The sequence below is a fragment of the Dendrobates tinctorius genome, unplaced genomic scaffold (genome assembly GCF_039654945.1).
Source record: "Dendrobates tinctorius isolate UK_male_01 unplaced genomic scaffold, ASM3965494v1 ptg000003l, whole genome shotgun sequence".
Lineage (NCBI taxonomy): Eukaryota > Metazoa > Chordata > Amphibia > Anura > Dendrobatidae > Dendrobates > Dendrobates tinctorius.
Window position 1 is genome coordinate 4,138,642 of NW_027361671.1, and position 20,703 is coordinate 4,159,344.

At 42.3% G+C, this 20,703-nt stretch overlaps 1 protein-coding gene across 5 annotated transcripts in view; it reads left to right on the top strand.

Moving 5' to 3' along the window:
• The window catches only part of ATG10 (autophagy related 10), a 253,229-nt gene that overhangs the window by 150,236 nt on the left and 82,290 nt on the right, over positions 1-20,703 (top strand). For 4 of the 5 annotated variants that reach the window (XR_012233603.1, XR_012233561.1, XR_012233601.1 and 1 more), the window contains 2 exons: positions 7,917-8,014; positions 8,122-8,228. Coding sequence is in view for 1 of the 5 variants with exons in the window: in XM_073582474.1 (XP_073438575.1) it covers positions 7,917-8,014 (98 nt within the window). In the remaining 4 variants the exon portion in view is untranslated. The remainder of the gene's footprint in view (positions 1-7,916; positions 8,015-8,121; positions 8,229-20,703) is intronic. The other variant, XM_073582474.1, reaches the window with a different exon arrangement.

Sequence of the window (20,703 nt, forward strand, 5' to 3'; positions counted from 1 at the left end):
GTCCAGGAAGGATGGGAAATCTTGAAAAATGAAATTCTCAAAGCACAGTTGTTAACAATTCCGAAAAGAGGGAAGAATAGGAAGCATTTAAGGAAACCAGGATGGGTGAACACAGAACTTAAGCACATGCTAAAAAGGAAGAAAAAAATGTTTATAAAATGGAAAGAGGGAGGCATATCTAAAGAAGAATATAATGCTGTCTGCAGAATCAGCAGGGCACAAATCAGATTATCTAAAGCTGAAAATGAATTGAGGCTTGCAAGAGATGTCAAAAGCAATAATAAAGGATTTTGGGGATATGTCAAAAGTAAAAGAAAAGTCAAAGATGCTATAGGATTTTTACAGGATGAAAATGATGAAATGGTAAGACAGGATGTTGAGAAGGCTGAACTTTTAAATTCCTATTTTGCATCTGTTTTCTCTCAGAAAGGAAATGTAACACCAACTGTTATTCACTGTCCTATTAAGGGAATAGAAGAAACCAGGATATCTATAAACAGAAAGATAGTGAGGAAACACTTAGCTAACCTAAATGAATTCAAGTCTCCAGGGCAAGATGAATTACACCCCAGAGTACTGAAGGAGATAGCAGAAGAAATTTCTGAACCACTCTCCATAATCTTTGAAAATTCTTGGAGAACAGGAGAAGTGCCAGAAGACTGGAGAAGAGCAAATGTTGTTCCTATCTTCAAAAAGGGGAAGAAGGTGGACCCAGGCAACTATAGGCCGGTGAGTCTGACTTCTATACCAGGAAAGATCTTTGAACAAATTATTAAACAACATTTAAGTCAATACCTGGATAAGAATGAAGTGATCAAACAGAGTCAGCATGGGTTTGTAACTAATAAGTCATGTCAGACTAACTTAATTTCCTTCTATGACGGTATCACTGATTGGGTGGATCAAGGAAATGCTGTAGATATAGTATATCTTGACTTCAGCAAAGCATTTGACAAAGTCTCTCATACAATCCTTATTGAAAAAATGACTAAGTATGGAATGGACAAGGCAACTGTTAGGTGGATTCATAGCTGGCTTAGTGATCGGACCCAAAGAGTGGTCGTAAATGGCTGCACATCCAGTTGGAAGAATGTCTCAAGTGGGGTACCACAGGGCTCTGTCCTGGGCCCTGTATTGTTCAACATCTTTATCAACGATTTAGATGAAGGAATTGAGGGTAAACTGATTAAATTTGCTGATGACACAAAGCTAGGAGGGATAGCTAATACTAGAGAAGAGAGAGAGAGGATTCAAAAAGATTTAAATAAACTGGAGAAGTGGGCAGTAACTAACAGAATGGTTTTTAACAGGGAGAAATGCAAAGTACTACATCTGGGCAATAAAAATGAAAAAAGCATATATAGAATGGGAGGAATAGGGCTAAGTGACAGCACATGTGAAAAAGACTTGGGTATACTAATAGATCACAGACTGAATATGAGTCAACAGTGTGATGCAGCAGCAAAAAAGGCAAATGCAGTTCTAGGATGTATTAACAGAAGCATACAGTCTAGATCACGTGAAGTCATTATTTCCCTCTACTCCTCTTTGGTCAGACCTCATCTGGAATATTGTGTCCAGTTTTGGGCACCACATTTTAAAAAAGACATCAACAAACTGGAGCAAGTTCAGAAAAGAGCGACCAGAATGGTGACCGGTCTGCAAACCCTGTCTTATGAGGAAAGGTTGCAGGATTTGGGAATGTTTAGTTTGCAAAAGAGACGACTGAGAGGAGACTTAATTGCTGTCTACAAATATCTAAAGGGCTGTCACATTGTAGAAGGATCAACTTTATTCTCATTTGCACAAGGAAAGACTAGAAGCAATGGGATGAAACTGAATGGGAGGAGACACAGATTAGATATTAGAAAAAACTTTTTGACAGTTAGAGTGATCAATGAGTGGAACAGGCTGCCACGAGAAGTGGTGAGTTCTCCTTCAATGGAAGTCTTCAAACAGAGGCTGGACAGACATCTGACTGGGATGATTTAGCGAATCCTGCTTTGAGCAGGGGGTTGGACCAGATGGCCCAGGAGGTCCCTTCCAACTCTACGATTCTATGATTCTATGATTCTATGATTCTATGATTTTTGGCATAAATAAATCCATCAGTATAATACTGTTGGCAAATCTCAGTGGATTCTTCTTATTCGGGGGTATTTTATTTCACCTTGTGGTATTTGTTTGTTGCAGTAGTGAAGTATTTTACGTACGGTGCTCAATGGTTTGGCGCTGCTGTGGCGGTAATTTGTGCGGCACTGTGGTACTTATTTAGTGGCATTGAGTGCTAGTTTGCTTTGGATTCATGAGCGTAAATCTTCCCCAGACTTGTGCCACCTCTGATATTGAAAGCTGGTGGCTGTGTTTCTTTATGTACAGTTGTACCCAAAAGTTTATATACCCCTGCAAAATTTTTGCTTTCTTGGCCTTTTTCAGAGAACATGAATGATAATACCAAAACTTTTTCTTCAATGATGGTTATTGGTGGGGTGAAGCCATTTATTGTCAAACTACTGTTTTCTCTTTTTAAATCATAATGACAACCCAAAACATCCATGCTAGAAAGCCCAGGAATTTACAGGAACTGGAGGCTTTTTGCCAAGAAGAGTGGGCAGCTTTATCATCTGAGAAAATAGAGAACCTCATCCACAACTACCATAAAAGACTTCAAGCTGTATTGATGTTAGAGGGGTAAATACATGGTATTAAGTGGTGGGGTATGTAAACTTTTGATCAGGGTCATATGGATGTTTTGGGTTGTCATTATGATTTAAAAAGAGAAAACAGTAGTTTTACAATAAATGGCTTCACCCAACGACTAAACATGAGTGGAGTTAATGTTTTGATGTTCTCGTTCTGGAAAATTGCTACGTAATGGGGGGGGGGAGGTAGTGAGAGATCATTTGCGTTTCCTAGAATTTCTATTCACCATCAGGATAAAGGTGCATTTTCTATCGTATTTTATATTCCATGTCTGTGTTATTATTGTTTTAATCCCAGTCGCATGCTTGTGTCTCATGAAGCCTAATGCATGCTTATGCGGCAGTTAGTTCAGGTGGAGAGACCAATGGTTAGGCATTGCAAACATAAAGTGGGCATAACTTACGATTGTATGAATTTACTGTTATAGAGTTAATAGTGGCCATGTTGGAATGGCTGCAAAGGGCTCTGGTTATTGAGCTGCATGGGGCCCTAGATTTTCCAATGGCTTCCCATTACCCAGATTACAGGCGCAGTGCCTTTCCTGAAAATTTGTATGTTTTTTTTAATTTTATGTGGGGCCCTTATGGGGGTTAAGAATTGCTATTATTGGAAAACCACTTAAATTTTCAGCTCCTAAAAAGAAGGATCCACGTTAAAGAAAAGACTTTAGAATTGGCTTGTCTTCATGAGTTTTATAACTTTTTTTAAATACGCTAGTCAGGGTCCCTTAGGCCAACCCCGAGAAAATGGCTCTCCTTTCAACAAGCTGAATGTTTTCAAAATCTTATTTTTTTTTATGTGTGGATTAACCCATAAGGAATAGACCCTAGAGGCCAGCAATAGGCTCCAAAGTGATCTCTAAATTTGGTTGCCGTCTATTCTACTGTTGGGTCCATAACTGTTTTTTTGCCCCAGGCCTACCATAGAATACACTAGGATATTAGTTTGGCAAGTCTGACCCTGGTGGTAGAACATTACCACACATTCCATAATATTCTGAAAAGTGTATTGATGGTAATTTATGTTGAACCTCAGCCTTTGTGGAAAAAGTGCTCTTTTATTTGGGCACAGAAGAATACATATTGTGTCTAATTGTACTATTTCTGTGTTATAAAATGTAGAGCTTCTTTATTCCCTCACAATAAAGACACACTGGTACTTATACAGCAAAAACCCTACGACTTGTCTTTCATAAGCGTAGTTTTTTTTTTTCTATCTTAGACTTTAGTATCTATTCTTGTGTATTTATCAGCTTCTGAAAAGACAGACACTAAAGATGCAAAAAACATAGGCAAATAACCTCCAAGCTTCTCACAAGTGCTCGTTTGTCAGTTCTACAGCTAGAAATTGTTCTAATATTTTCCCAGTGTAACCTGTAGGAATCCTTCCTAAGATATCTTATGTTTTAATAGCTGCGATTTCATTCTCTCTTTTGTGGTTTCTAGCTCAGACAGGCTGTAAAAATTATGAAAAATTTATTCCGAACTGTAGAATCGAATATTCAAACAGTGACCTAAAATCACACACGTTTGACCGACAGAAGCTGTAAACACCAATTTGTGTGCCCCGGCAACAAAATATAAAGCAGCTTCTGTATCATTTAGACTCTGAATAAATAATTTAAAATTTTTTGAAAAAGCCCCCGAAAGCTTTAAAACACAAATTTTGTGAACCTGGGAGTCCTTCATTTAATTAGTATTCATTGTAAGCAGTTAATCACCACAGAAAAGCTCCCAGAGACAAAACAACTTGTTTAGCTTGTCAGCATCTGGGAGTCGGAGGTGTTGAAACATGACGCTTGTATCTAGGCCTGAATCCTATAGATGAGGGGAAGAAGCGCCGTGTCTTTCTGGCGTGCCAACAGCTCCCCTTACTGTGCGCTGCAGCAATTGTCTGTTTGCTGCTTGCTTCTTGTACAGCTGAGCAAGTTTGATTCTCTCCAGCTTACACCTTGCCACTGTGGCAAGTGAGACTCCCAGTGGAAGCTTCACAACATTAATGTTTGCACATATATTCAATTATAGACATCTGGAGGCCAAAGAATCCACCGAGTGTAGTTTCATTGACATGGAACATTTGCAGCGAGCTCCTTCCAGCGTCTTGTTATTACAGGTGCTCGTATAATTTTGCCTGAATCAAATCAGTTGCATGGTAACATATATCTGCTAAGGCACACCACAACAGACCCTGAGTAAGCCGATTTGGAATGATGGATCCGCCTGGGGTTTCTTCTTCACCATGCTTGTGGCTCTTGGTTAGCACTGCAGCGCTGAAGTCCTGGGTTCAAATCCCACCAAGGACAACATCTGCAAGGAGTTTGTATGTTCTCCCCATGTTTGCGTGGGTTTCCTCCGGGTTCTCCGCTTTCCTCCCACATTACAAAGACATACTGATAAGGAATCTAGATTGTGAGCCCCAATGGGGACAGTGTCAATAATGTTTGTAAAATAAATAAATACTGGTATTAGGATGCATATTCTATATTGTTATTCACTTTGTAACATCAGGTATGGAAATTGTTTGGTAACGGTTTTTCTGTGTTAACTATTTTTCACGTACTGATCTGCAATGGCAGTTCCCAAAAAAGTTTGAACGCTGTGTAAAATGTAAAGAAAACAAGAATGCAATGATTCTGACATCTTATAGCCGCATTTTATTCACAGCAGGTTATAGAACACAGATCAGAAGGTGAATGTTAGACATTCCTTTAAAAAAAAATTAGCTAATTTAGAAATTGATGGCAGCAACATATCTAGCGAAATATAGTTGGAAGCTCAATTTTGAACTAAGTGATTTGACTGTGTATGAAAAGAGCATACTAGGGAGGCTGAGTCTCTCAGAAGCAAAGATAGTCAGAGGTTCACTCAGTTCAGAAACTGCATCTCTGCTGGTATGGGGTTACATTAGTGCCTATGGCATGGACAGTTTCTACATGACAGGCATTATCAATGCTAATAAAGCATAGAGGCTTTAGAACAACATATGCTCCCTCCAGGCATTGTCTGTTTCAGGGAAGGCCTTACATATTTCAGCCAAACACTTGTACACCCCATACTGTATCCTTCACAACTGTACTACTTCGCAGAAGAAGAGTTCTGCTGATGGACTGGCCACCTGCAGTCCAGACCTTTCACCAATAGAAAATATTTGTCGTATTATGAAATGATAAATCCGGCAAAGACCCCGGACAGTGGAACAGCTAGAATCCTACATCAGACAAGAATGGGGTAACATTCATCTTCGAAAACTAACGCAATTGGTCTCCTCACTTCCCAGACACTTATAGACTGTTGTAAAAAGATTGGATGCTACACAATTGTAGACATGGCCCACTTTCCCGACTATAGTTCAAAACCCTAACCATGACATACAAAGCCATCCACAACCTGAGTCCTCCATACATCTGTGACCTTGTCTTCTGGTACATAACTGCACGAAACCTCTGATCCTCACAAGATCTCCTCCTGTACTCCCCTCTTATCTCCTCTTCCTACAATCGCATACAAGACTTCTCCCGTGCATCCCCCCTACTGTGGAACTCTCCACCACAACATATCAGACTCTTGCCTACCATGGAAACCTTCAAAAAGAACCTGAAGTCCTACCTCTTTTGACAAGCCTACAACCTGCAGTAACCACCGATCCATCAAACCGCTGCATGACCAGCTCTACCCTCGCCTACTGTATCCTCACCCATCCCCTGTAGATTGTGAGCCCTAGTGGGCAGGGTCCTCTCTCCTCCTGTACCAGTCGTGAATTGTATTGTTTAAGATTACTGTACTTGTATGTACTATGTATACCCCTCCTCACATGTAAAGCGCCATGGAATAAATGGCGCTATAATAATAATAAATAATACTAATAATAACTTGATCCATTCTCAATGTCCCTACATACAATACACTTTTTTTTTCTTGCATATAGGGAGCTTTTTGGCAGGTAGGTGAGCCACTTGCCTCACGGCAGTTTTTGGATGTGTTTCTATTATACTACTTGCAATAAATTATTTGTTTCCTAATCTTTGATGGATATGCAGCTATTTGTGTATGTGTAGCTACTCTGTTGTGGTGTATCTTTTTGCTTTTCACACACTTGCTGGCATTCCAGATGGTTTACTATTCAACTGTGCTTGTCTTCCTTATCGGTAGCTACTGCATGTATCATATAAGGTATCACCAATGCAAATCTTCATATTAGCAAGATTATTAATACACAAATTGTAACTGAGCTGCGTCAGTACATTGGTATGTCTGTTGCTCTTCGACTATGGGTTTGATCTGACAAGGTCACAGTTTGCATGGCATTTGTATATTCCTTTCATGTTTGCATGAGTCACCTCTGGACTTTTCTAGTTTAGTCTCACAGACCATAACATGCAATGCTAAGAATAGATCCTGTATTTTCATTTTATACTATTGTGTGGTATTTTGATGCTAGCATAATAGACAGTAAGGAATGTTTCTGTGTGATATGTCGCTTCTGCATGATGAAAAGTAAGAGACACTTTCAATAATTGCTGGAATAACTGGTATAAAAGGCAACCTACACAAGAAAGGGATCCTCCAGTAGCAATTAGAATTGAATGATTAAACTTTATTGATAAACCAAAAACATGTATAATACATTGAAATGTGCAGATGCCAAATACACCATACAGGAAAAGAATACAATGAGCAGAAACCTGTCCAGAGTCAGGTCTATGTGGTCCGTGCCACATGTATTTACCCCATGCGATTGGATGGTGGCAGCTTCTAGTCTCCCATGGAGACTATTGAAGCTAGTAAAAAGTAAAAATTAGGTTTTTTGGTCCTCCGTCATCCACAATGTGTCCTCTGCATCACTCTCCTGCGCAGGCGTACTTCTCTGCCCCGACCAGGGCAGAACAAAGTACTGCAGTGCGCATGCATAGGAAAAGAACAAAGAAAAGGAAAAGGGCATACTGTGTGGATGACGTAGGACACGTTACGTTGGCTTTTTTTCCTCTGAAGTAACAAGTATTAGTAAAGTTTCTTTTCACTTCGTCATGGTGTATGTTTGATGCCTCCTTCCTTCCTTATTATATTTTTCTCAATGTAGAAGACCACGTGAGCATTTTTACACATATCAACCCTTGCACAGACCCAACAAAAAAGGCTCCAGATATCCTGTATGGTTGCTCCATGTTCCCTACTATTTTTCTGATGATGGTTTATGTTTTGCTGTTGTCTTTACAGATGGAGCACCCCTAACGCTAGATCTAATATGGGACAGAGTCCATGACAGCTATAAACCTCGACTTCTACAAGGACCATGGGAAACTATCACTCAGCAGGTAGGACTGACAGGCTTTGTATCTGTGTGGTGCATTGTAAGGTGGTAAATATGCTCCCTACCAAGGTTTAACAAGTGACTGTCAACATTTTCTTAGTTGCTCTCTAGCATCAAACTGAAGAGTGGTGCTGCTCTGGAGCAATTGTCAGACTCGTAAATGTCACACAGAAAATATCTGCAAAAGGTCAAGTATTGTGGGCTTGTGCCATAGGGAGGTATATTAATGCTTTATCTTACCAATTTATCAAGTTATTGCATACCTTTTTGCACATAAACTGTATCCTTCACTGACTTCTGAAATGCAGTAATGATCTAACTTAAAAATATTATCAATGAACAACAACGTGTCTAGCAGCTACTACTTCTTTTCTATACATCTAATGTATGTTTTCTAAACTCTAATGCATTCTCTGTGATAGATATATATATATATATATATATATATATCCAGAAAGAGAGAGTAAGAGGTCGCACTCAACGAGCTGGTGAAATTGTAGCGGATTTATTGGCACATGGATTACATGTCGGCCATGGAAGTGATGTCGGGAGTGAAAAAACAGCTGTTTTTTCACTCCCGACATCACTTCCCTGGCCGACATGTAATCCATGTGCCAATAAATCCACTACAATTTCACCAGCTCGTTGAGTGCGACCTCTTACTCTCTGTTTCTGGATGAATACAATGTTGTGAAATTCCAGGCCACATACCAGCGCTCCACATATATATATACACACACAGTGGGTGCGGAAAGTATTCAGACCCCTTTATATTTTTTAATCTTTGTTTTGTTGCAGCCATTTGGTAAATTCAAAAAAGTTCATATTTTTTCTCATTACTGTGCATTCTGCACCCCATCTTGACTGAAAAAGACCAGAAATGTAGAAATTTTTGCAAATTTATTAAAAAAGAAGCACTGATATATCACATGGTCATAAGTATTCAGACCCTTTGCGCAGACACTCATATTTAATTCACATGCTGTCCATTTCCTTGTGATCCTCCTTGAGATGGTTCTGCTCCTTCATTGGAGTCCAGCTGTGTTTAATTAAACTGATAGCACTTCATTTGTAAAGGCACACACCTGTCTATATAAGACCTCACAGTGCATGTCAGACCAAATGAGAATCATGAGGTCAAAGGAACTGGCCAAGGAGCTCAGAGACAGAATTGTGGTAAGGCACAGATCTGGCCAAGTTTGCGAAAGAATTTATGAATACTCTGTCTACTACTCCTTATTGCTGGCGACGTATCCCCAAATCCTGGCCCTCCTCAACACCTCCCTACACTCACTTCTACCACCCTGCCACGATCCTCTACACGTCTTCGCAACCATGATAACCTCATACCCATTCATCCAGCCCCCACTCCCTCAACCCCCTTACCTGGAGCCCTATGGAACGCACGCTCTGTCTGCAACAAGCTATCATTTATCCATGACCTATTTATCACCAACAAACTCTCCTTCCTTGCCATCACTGAAACCTACCTGGATCTCTCCATCTGACACAGCCTCTCCAGCTGCGCTTTCCTATGGCGGATTCCATCTCTCTCACACCCCTCGCCCCGGCAACAAACGTGGTGGAGGAGTTGGCTTGCTCCTGTCTGATACCTGCTCCTTTATCCCAATTCCTTTGCCACCCTCCGCTACTCTTCCCTCATTCGAGGTGCACTCTGTCCGCATCTATTCCCCCTCCAACCTCCAACTGGCTGTCATCTACCGCCCCCCAGAACTAGCCATCTCCACCTTTCTCGACCACGTCACCACCTGGCTACTCCAATTCCTTTCTGCTGACATCCCCACTATCGTCATGGGCGACTTCAACATCCCCATTGACACTTCCACCCCGGCTGCCTCTAAACATCTATCACTCACGGCTTCCCTCGGACTCACTCAATGGTCCTCTGCGGCCACTCACAAAGATGGTCACACACTGGACCTTATCTTCACCCATCTCTGTTCCCTCACTAATCTCAATAACTCACCCCTCTCCCTGTCTGACCACAACCTACTGACATTCTCCTCCCTCTCCTCTCCTACTGCGCAACCCCCGCTCCATAAACTCGCTCACCCTCGCAGGAATCTCAAACACCTCAATTTACAATCACTCTCTGTATCCCTTCTCCCTCTTACAGACATAGCTTCCCTTCATGACACAGATGCTGCCGCCACCTTTTATAACCACAATAACAGCAACACTTGATTCGGCTGCCCCCCTCACGCAGAGCAAAACTCGAACAATCAACAGGCAGCCCTGGCTGACCAGCCTGACCAAAGAACTGAGACGGGTTTCCAGGGCCGCTGAGCGGAGATGGAAGAGAACCCATTCTACTGAGCGCTTCAACGCATACAAGCAGTCCCTTGCCAGCTTTAAGACCACGCTCTCTGCCACAAAACAAACTTAATTCGCATCTCTCATATCCTCCCTGTCTCACAACCCTAAACAGCTCTTCAACACTTTCAATTCTCTACTCCGTCCCACAGCACCTCCTCCCCCTCCTCTCATTTCTGCCGAAGACTTTGCCTCCTTCTTTAAGCAGAAGATCGACACGATCAGACAAAACTTTGGCACGCAGCCCCCAATGCCCCTCTTAGCTGCTCAGCCCTGTTCTGCAAAAGCCAGCTTCTCCACCATGACAGACGATCAGCTCTCCACCCTTCTGTCAAGATCACACCTCACCACTTGTGCCCTCGACCCACTCCCGTCTCACCTCATCCCTTACTTGGCCACAGTCCTCATCCCATCTCTAACACACCTTTTTAACCTTTCACTTACAAGTGGTGTCTTTCCCTCATCCTTCAAACATGCCTCAATCACACCCATCCTCAAAAAGCCCTCCCTTGACCCATCCTCTGTGTCTAACTATCGCCCAATATCTCTTCTCCCTTACGCCTCAAAACTACTGGAACAGCATGTATATCTTGAACTGTCCTCCCACCTCTCCTCCTGTTCCTTCTTTGACCGGTTACAATCTGGCTTCCGACCGCATCACTCAACTGAAACTGCCCTAACTAAAGTCACTAACGACTTACTAACCGCCAAGAGCATGCGACACTACTCTGTCCTCCTTCTGCTGGACCTATCCTCTGCCTTCGACACCGTAGACCAATCCCTCCTGCTACAGACTCTCATTTCTTGGCATCACAGACCTGGCCCTATCCTGGATCTCATCATACCTAACAGACCGAACATTTAGTGTCTCCCTCTCACACACCACCTTCTCACCTCGCCCCCTGTCTGTCGGTGTTCCCCAAGGCTCTGTCCTAGGACCCCTACTATTCTCCATCTATACCTTCGGCTTGGGACAGCTCATAGAATCCCAAGAATCCCAATAGTATCACCTCTATGCCGATGACACGCAGATCTACCTATCTGGACCCGACCTCGCCTCCTTACTGACTGAAATCCCACAATGTCTGTCTGCTATCTCAGCCTTCTTCTCTGCTCGCTTTCTCAAACTGAACATGGACAAAACAGAATTCATCATCTTTCCCCCATCTCACTCTACCCCTCCACCAGACCTATCCATCAATGTCAACGGCTGCTCTCTTTCCCCAGTCCCGTACGCTCGGTGCCTTGGGGTGATCCTCTACTCTGCACTCTCTTTCAAACCACATATCCAAGCCCTCGCCTCCTCCTGCCACCTCAAACTCAAAAATATTTCCCGGATCCGCTCATTCCTCAACCACGAAACCACAAAAACACTAGTGCATGCCCTTATCATCTCCCGCCTCGACTACTGCAACCTATTACTCTCTGGCCTCCCCTCTAGCACTCTGGCTCCACTCCAGTCCATCCTACACTCTGCTGCCCGACTAATCCACCTGTTTCCCCGCTATTCCCCAGCCTCCCCCCTATGCCAGGCCCTTCACTGGTTTCCTATCGCCCAGAGGCTCCAATTCAAAACCCTAACCATGACATACAAAGCCATCCACAACCTGTCTCCTCTATACATCTGTGACATGGTCTCTAGGTACCTACCCGCACGCAACCTTCGATCATCTCAAGATCTCCTTCTCTACTCCCCCCTTATCTCTTCTTCCCACAACCGCATACAAGACTTCTCCCGTGCTTCCCCCATACTCTGGAACTCCCTGCCGCAACACATCAGACTCTCACCATCAACGGAAACCTTCAAGAAGAACCTGAAGACCCACCTGTTCCGACAAGCCTACAGCCTGCAATGATCCTCGGTCTACTGAACCACAGCACGACCTGCTCTACCCTCTCCTATTGTATCCTCACCCATCCCTGTAGACTGTGAGCCCTCGCGGGCAGGGTCCGCTCTCCTTATGTACTTGTGTGTCCCGTGTCTTACACATGTTTAATATACTTGTCTATATTTCCCCTTTTCACATGTAAAGCGCCATGGAATAAATGGCGCTATATAAATGCATAATAATAATAATAATAATAATAATAATAATAAAAATGCAGCACTCAAGGTTCCTAAGAGCACAGTGGCCTCAATAATCCTTAAATGGAAGAAGCTTGAGACTACCAGAAGTCTTCTTAAACCTGGCCGTCCAGCCAAACTGAGCAATCGTGGGAGAAGAGCCTTGGTAAGAGAGGTAAAGAAGAACCCCAAGATCACTGTGGCTGAGCTCCACAGATGCAGTAGAGCGATGGGAGAAAGTTCCACAAAGTCAACTATCACTGCAGCCCTCCACCAGTCTGGCTTTTATGGCAGAGTGGCCCAACTGAATCCCTCACCTCAGTGCCAGACATATAAAAACACATGATGGACTCCCAGACTATGAGAAATAAAATTCTATGGTCTGATGAGACAAAGATAGATCTTTTTGGTGATAATTCTAAGCGGTATGTGTGGAGAAAACCAGGCACTGCTCATCACCTGCCCAATACAATCCCAACAGTGAAACGTGGTGGCAGCATCATGCTATTGGGGGTGTTTTTCAGCTGCAGTGACAGGACGACTGGTTGCAATTGAAGGAAACGTGGATGCAGCTAAGTATAGAGATATCCTGGATGAAAACCTCTTCCAGAGTGCTCTGGACCTCAGACTTGGCCTAAGGTTCACCTTCCAACAAGACAGTGACCCTATTCACACAGCTAAAATAACAAAGGAGTAGCTTCAGAACAACTCTGTGATCATTCTTGACTGGCCCAGCCAGAGCCCTGACCTAAAAATCCAATTGAGCATCTCTGGAGAGACCTGAAAATGGCTGTCCATCAATGTTCACCATCCAACCTGACAGAACTGGAGAGGATCTACAAGGAAGAATGGCAGAGGATTCCCAAATCCAGGTGTGAAAAACTTGTTGCATCAATCCCAAGAAGGGTCATGGCTGTACTAGCTCAAAAGGGTGCTTCTACTCAGTACTGAGCAAAGGGTCTGAATACTTATGACCATGTAATATTTCAGTTTTTTTTTAATAAATTTGCAAAAGTTTCTACATTTCTGTCTTTTTCAGTCAAGATCAGTCAAGCTGGGGTGCAGAGTGTTCATTAATGAGAAAAAAATGAACTTTTTTGAATTTACCAAATAACTGCAATGAAACAAAGAGCGAAAAATTTAAAGGGGTCTGAATACTTCCCGTACTCACTGTGTATGTGTATATATACATACTGTAAGGTAGCGCTCACTGAGTGCATTTGGGAACACCCGCTTGGCAGCGCTATAACATACAGGAAGACTCAATTTCCTTAAAAGTTCCCCTGGGTTTATTTCTCCATATCCCCAGCAACACAAACACAGAGTAGTCAGCCTTTAGGTCCAGCAACATAAAATAATAGTGTCCATAAACAGGGCTTTGCTCCCCTCAGACCCTGTTCACACAGGGCCAGGGCAATGTCCGTTAAACACTCAGTTCCATAGGAAAGTACAGTCTCTTACTGACCGAGGTCAGTGCCACTCACGGTTGTCCGACCGTCCACTCTGGAGGTATCTCAAAGACCTCGTTCCTCTGGTTCAGGAAAGCCAGCACCGCTTCATCAGGCTGTGCGATATCCAGCAAGCAGGGTTGGCCTGGAACCACATACACAGGAGGCCTTCTACCTCCCAGGTCACAGATAACTCTGTAGTGTCCCACCTGGACACATGGAAGTCTGTGCACAATCCAGACTCCCAACACTCTCTCATTTGCTAAACACACCTTCACTATGTAGCTGTAACCCCACCCCCAGGTGAGGTATGGATCACATGGCTGGTCACCTGGTCATGACCTGACGGCAGGTCTCGAATATACCTGCAGCTTCTGAAGGAAAGCAGGGGTACAGCCAGTACCCTCACACAGAGGTGAGGTCATATGGGTAGTCTGACCCTCCCAACTCTAATAGCTACCGCAACCCGGACCCAGGTGCACTAACCGTTATCTTAGTGCTCACGTGCACTAATAATAAAACACTCTGGGTTGCATCTCAGGGAGCATCCATCCCTGTGACATATATCGGCCATTCACAATCCTGCCAGTCACTGTTTCTGCTTCACCACAGAGGGAACGCCTGTATGCATGACCTGGGGAGCCCATACAGCACCCCTTAGCTGTCACAGGGGTCACTGCATCACAATACATATATATACATACTGTACATACATATATATACGGTATATGGATGTACAGTATGTGTATATGTGTGTATATATATATGTTATCAAAAAGATTATTTCAGTTCTTCAATACAAAAAGTGAAACTCGTATATTATATAGAGTCATTACAAACAGAGTGATCTCTTTCAAGTGTTTATTTCTGTTAATGTTGATGATTATGGCTTACAGCCAATGAAAACCCAAAAGTCATTGTCTCAGTAAATTAGAATAATTAAAAAAAAACAGCTGTAAATGCTTCCTACTATGTCAGTAGGCTCCAGAATCATGGGAAAGGCCGCTGACTTGACAGATGTCCAGAAGGCAGTCATTGGCATACTCCACAAGTAAGGTAAACTACAAAAGGTCATTGTATGAAGTTTCCACAATCAGTGATGGTTTGGGGAGCCATGTCATCTGCTGGTGTAGGTCTACTATGTTTTATCAAGGCCAAAGTCAGTGCAGCCGTTACCAGGAAATTTTAGAGCAGTTCATGCTTCCCTCTGCTGACAAGCTTTTTGGAGATGGAAATGTCATTCTCCAGCAGGACTTGGCACCTGTCCACACTGCCAAAAGTACCAATACCTGGTTTAAAAACAACAGTATCACTGTGCTTGATTGGCCAGCAAACTCGCCTAACCTTAACCCCATGGAGATTCTATGGAGTATTGTCAAGAGGAAGATGAGACACCAGACCCAACAATGCAGACGAGGTGAAGGCTGCTATCAAAGCCACCTGGGCTTCCATAACACCTCAGCAGTGTCACAGGCTGATCGCCTCCTTGTCATGCCGCATTGATAATAAAAGAAAAAGCGATCAAAAAAGCCCAATTTTTTATATAAAAGGTATAAATTTTATTGTCAAATCACAGAGAACATTAACATGGGGGAGACAAAATGTGCATATGTGCATCAGAAAAAATACCAAAAGGGTACAGGTAGTACAGGACACCGAAGGTAATAGGTATTTTAAGATCTGTACAAATAAGTAAAAAATATCTCAAAGTACAAATCAATAAATGATTATACATATACCGGATATATCATACAGTGTACTGGCCAGTAGAATGACAAGCTGTGATGACTTTATGATTTTGATGATACGCTTGTCATTCTACTGGCCAGTACACTGTATGATATATCCGGTATATGTATAATCATTTATTGATTTGTACTTTATGATATTTTTTACTTATTTATACAGATCTTAAAATATCTATTACCTTCGGTGCCCTGTACTACCTGTACCCTTTTGGTATTTTTTCTGATGCACATATGCACTTTGTGTCTCCCCCATGTTAATGTTCTCTGTGATTTGACAATAAAATTTATACCTTTTATAGAAAAAAGTTGGACTTTTTTGATCGCTTTTTCTTTTATTAGTTATGGTTGCGATTGGCCCTGTATAAAGGTCCCATATTTGCACCAATATGTGTTACAAATATATTATGATTACCTGTTCATTATAATGGTGCACTATATATTGCTTTGTGTTTGTTTCATGCCGCATTGATGCAAAAGTAGCCCCGACCAAGTACTGAGTGCATTTACTGAACATACATTTCAGTAGGCCAACATTTCGGATTTTAAAATAATTTTTCAAGCTGGTGTTATAAAGTATTCTAATTTAGGCTAGTTTCACACTAGTGTTTATGAGCGCAGCGACGGCCTGCGCACGGCCGCCGCTAAGCCCCGCCCCATGCCGCACCTTTTTGACGGTGCGCCGACGCAACCAAACTGCAGCAGGTTGCATTTGGCGCAGGTCGGCGCACCGTCAAAAGGACACATGCGCCGCCAAACGCATACTGCGCACGGCCTGCGCCCCCTGTGATAAAGATAGGGGACGCAGGGCGCATGCAGCGTCATGCGCCGGTGGGCGGAGCTACCGGCGGGGGCGCGGCAGGGGGGTGGGGCTTAGCGGCGGCCGTGCGCAGGCCGTCGCTGCGCTCATAAACGCTACTGTGAAACTAGCCTTACTGAGATAATGACTTTTGGGTTTTCTCTGGCTGTAAGCCATAATCACCAACATTAACAGAATTAAACACTTGAAATAGATCACTCTGTTTGTAATGACTCTAGATAATATATGAGTTTCTCTTTTTGTATTGAAGAACTGAAATAAACTTTTTGATGATATCCTAATTTTATGAGATGCACCTGTACATTGGTATTTACTTTTTTGTTGTTATATACTATTTTCATGGATAGTACATAGTAGCACCAACTTTTGAAAAGTGTCACAGCTTGTAAACTCTTTTTGTAGCCAGATAAGAGTCTTTCATGTCTTGTTTGAGTGATTTTCATCCATTCTTCCTTGGAAAATTCTTCCAGCTTTGTGAAATTCCTGAGTCGTCTTGCATACAGTGCTATTTTGAGGTCTAGGTACAGATTTTCGATGATGTTCAAATCAGGGGACTGTGAGGGCCATTCAGTTTGCGCCTTTTGAGGTTGTCTATTTTGGATTTTGATGTGTGTTTAGGATCATTATCCATTTGTAGAAGCCATCTTGTTTTCAACTTCTCCTTTTCTACAAATGGTGTTATGATACATCAAGAATTTTATGAAATTTCACTGAATCTATACTTCCCTCTACTCGTGAAATGTTCCCGGTGCCATTGGCTGCAACACAACCTCAAGCATGATTCGATCTACCCCCATGTCTAATGGAAGGCGAGATGTTCCTTTCCTGAAATGTTGTGCCCTGTTATCTCCATACCTTTTTGATTATTATGGCCAAAGAGTTCTCCTTTAACCTAATCAGTCCACAGGACTTGTTTCCAAATGCATTAGCTTGTTTGGATGTTCTTTGCATACTTCTGATTCTGAATTTTATGGTGAGGACACAGGAGAGGTTTTATTCTTATGAATCTTTTATGAAGGCCATATTTATGCAGATGTCTGTGAATAGTAGACCAATGTACCACAACTCCAGAGGTCTGCTAAATCTTTCTGAAGGTCTTTTACAATCAAGCTGGGGTTCTGATTTTCATCTTTAGCAGTCCTACGTGCAGCTCTCACTGAAACTTTGCTTGACCTTTCAGACCTTATCTTAGCTTCCGCTGTTCCCATTAACTGCAATTTCTTAATTACATTTCAAACTGAGGAAAGAGCAACTTGAAAACACTTTGCTGTTTTATTATAGCCTTCTCCTACTTAGTGGGCCTCCACCATTTTCATTTTCAGAGTGCTAGGCAGCTGCCTAGAGAACCCATGGCTGCTGTCTTTTTAGCACAAGGTTAGAGGAGTCTGAGTTTTTATAAAGATGGGACCTTTCTTAACGATGTAATTGTAATTTTAAAAAAGTAAAAAATGACAATATATATTTTTGCATAAAATATGAAGGAAATAGGAAATATGTCATCTTTAACTTTAGGCCTTTTAGAGATCATTTCATCTTCAACTTGCTTAATCGTTCACAATAACATTAATTTTGACCAGGGGTGCCCAAACTTCTACATGCCACTGTATTTAGGTTTGCACAAGATCAGTCTTCTTCCAGATCGTTCATCCATCACGTCGCCATGATTTGAGACTGAGCTAAAGGCCATTAAATTATATTAAAATGAACAGAAGGATTCATGAGCACTGATATATTTTTTTGGCAGGAGGTACACTCAAAAAAATAGAAAAGACTTTTTAGACATTGGAAGGTGATTTTTAATTCCACTTACAATAGTTGTCTCATCAGAGTTCAGATGATCACACAGGGTCTTGTTTTCAGCAACCCTTTCAAAGAGTGTTTTTTCTGGGGAAAACTGCTAGTATCTGTGCAAATACAGCATTACATGGTATGGTAGGTGAAGGGCTGTCCACAAATACAGGGGAAGTTGCAACCTGCCAGCACTGTGATTGCTTGCACAGTTACTTTGTCTTCCTTGTTGACTTTAATAGGCTCTACAAGTATTTACCTTCATGCACTTAGGTTTACTAAGCAAAAAATGAAACGTTCTGTAAGTAGATTGTACCACACTCCAGTATCATCATTATTTGAATCTGTTTAAAAGTGCTGAAAATCAATTACCAGCAAACAGCTGCTATCCTACGTCTCTGCCAGGCTCTGTGGGTATTTGTTTAACACTTGTAGAAACATCATGGCAAATAGGAGTCAGGCTTAAAGGGTTTGTGTTAGAAATGATCCCTAGGTCCATTGTATAGGGGATATGTTCCTGATATCTCGGGGTCCAGCAGATACATTGGTACTCATTCTGGAGACACTGGAGTGCTTGGCTCCCTTAGCTCTCTCATCACAATTGAGAACGAGTGAAGCAGAGGTGTGATTGCTTGACCCTCAGTCTCTTAAGGCCTGTTTCATACCTCCGTCATTGGCGGTCAGTTGAAATCCGCCAAAGGTTGAAACCAGCTGATCCGTGACGGACGGATGTCAGCAGAGCACATAGGATGAAGGATCCGTGGGAGAAGTGATGCAGCCAAATTTAAAGCAACCGCGGCGGTCGCGAATTGCATGTAGATCGCGGGAGGTGGAAGCGCGATATCGAAGGACGGGTGAGGAGAGAGAGAGATTTTATCGGCTCCCGGAGCGGCATTTATGGGTTATTGCTGAAATTAGCGGACCGTCAAAGCAAAAAAACGTTGCAGGGTCCATTTCATCCGCCCGGGAGCTGCTAAAATCTTGGCGGATCCGTAAAAAAATGGGTGAGACTGACAACCGTCAGTCAAGATCCGCCAATAATGTAAGTCTATGGGGGAAAAAATGGATCCGCCCCTTTTTGGCGGATCCGTTTTTTTAAAAAATTTGGCGGATTTTGACTGAAGGGAAAAAACGGATGTGTGAAACAGGCCTAAGGGAGTACTATTAAGAAACCTGTTCTCGGGATCACTGGGGGTCCCCGCCATCTTATCCCCAGCGATCAGTAAATTATCCCCTATGCTTTATATACAATTTCTTTGAAGTTGGAAAGTGCAAGAACTTTTATAGTTGTTCAGTTATATATAGCCCCCACCCTGGATCTGCCCTCATCTTTTGTTCTTACAGCCCTCATCCTGGATCTGCCCCATCCACCTTTCCTACAGTCCCTATCCCTATTACCTTTGTACACTTGCTTTGGCAAAACTAATGTGTATTTAGTCCTGCCAATAAAGTTTCATTGAATTGAATTACACTGTAAATATGACATGTTTCAAGGGTAATATGGTAAGAGTGTATCTGTAATAGCACGCCTGTATTTAATGTACGTGAAAATGTATCTGAAACTAGAACACAACTTCAAAATGTTAATAGTTCAAGTGAAGAAAAGTACTTTGTAGTGTATCTTATTACACAAAAATGCCTGTATATCCACTTAACAGACTTCTCTTGTCCAAACTACCGTAGCCATCTGCAATGATTACTCACTCTCCCCATAATATCTGTATGGAAAAGGCAGAAATGAGACCGATAATCAGATTCACTGAGTTATCATGTTACATCAGCTCCCAATAAAAGTCTATGCAAAAGAGAAGGGGTAGAATGAGTGAGCGGCTGGTCACTTTCTTTTTTTTGTGCAGCTGCTCCCTCCCCTTCCCCTTCCCCATGTCATAAACTTATATAAGCAGCAGTTGTAACTTAAAGGTTTTTTCAAGCGGCTTGCTTGCTGGGAATGGTGCACTCCTGAATAGCACCACAATACCACTGACTTGAACAGGCTCAACTCACATTCTCCAATATTGCTAGCAGAGCCAGCATTTCCTCTGCTACCTCAGGGATGCTAATGCTGGCTGAATCAGCGACCCAACCAGCTTCAGAGCAGCACTCAAAAATTCTGTAAGAAAGGCATGGAAGTGCTGCACTCATTATCTATGAGACTGGTCTCCTCTATTACCGTAATATCGGCAACATAGACAACCATCAATAAACTATAGAATTAAAAATCCCTTCATTCTTGAGAACAGAGATAATTTTTAATAGTGAATATATTTCGAAGTTGCTAGTTTTCCCAATTAAAGTTTTAGCCATTGTTCATGATGAGACAACCCTATCAGTGAAGCTAAAAATCCGTCTTTGTACTACTGTTTGCAAAATGGATTTTAGCAGTTAATCACGTGTGGGTGATCAGCACAGGAATCGGGAGAAGGTCTGGAGCCTGTCAGTGCTCAGACCATGCACTGCATTAAATTGGTGTGCAAGGGTGTCGTCCCAGAAGAA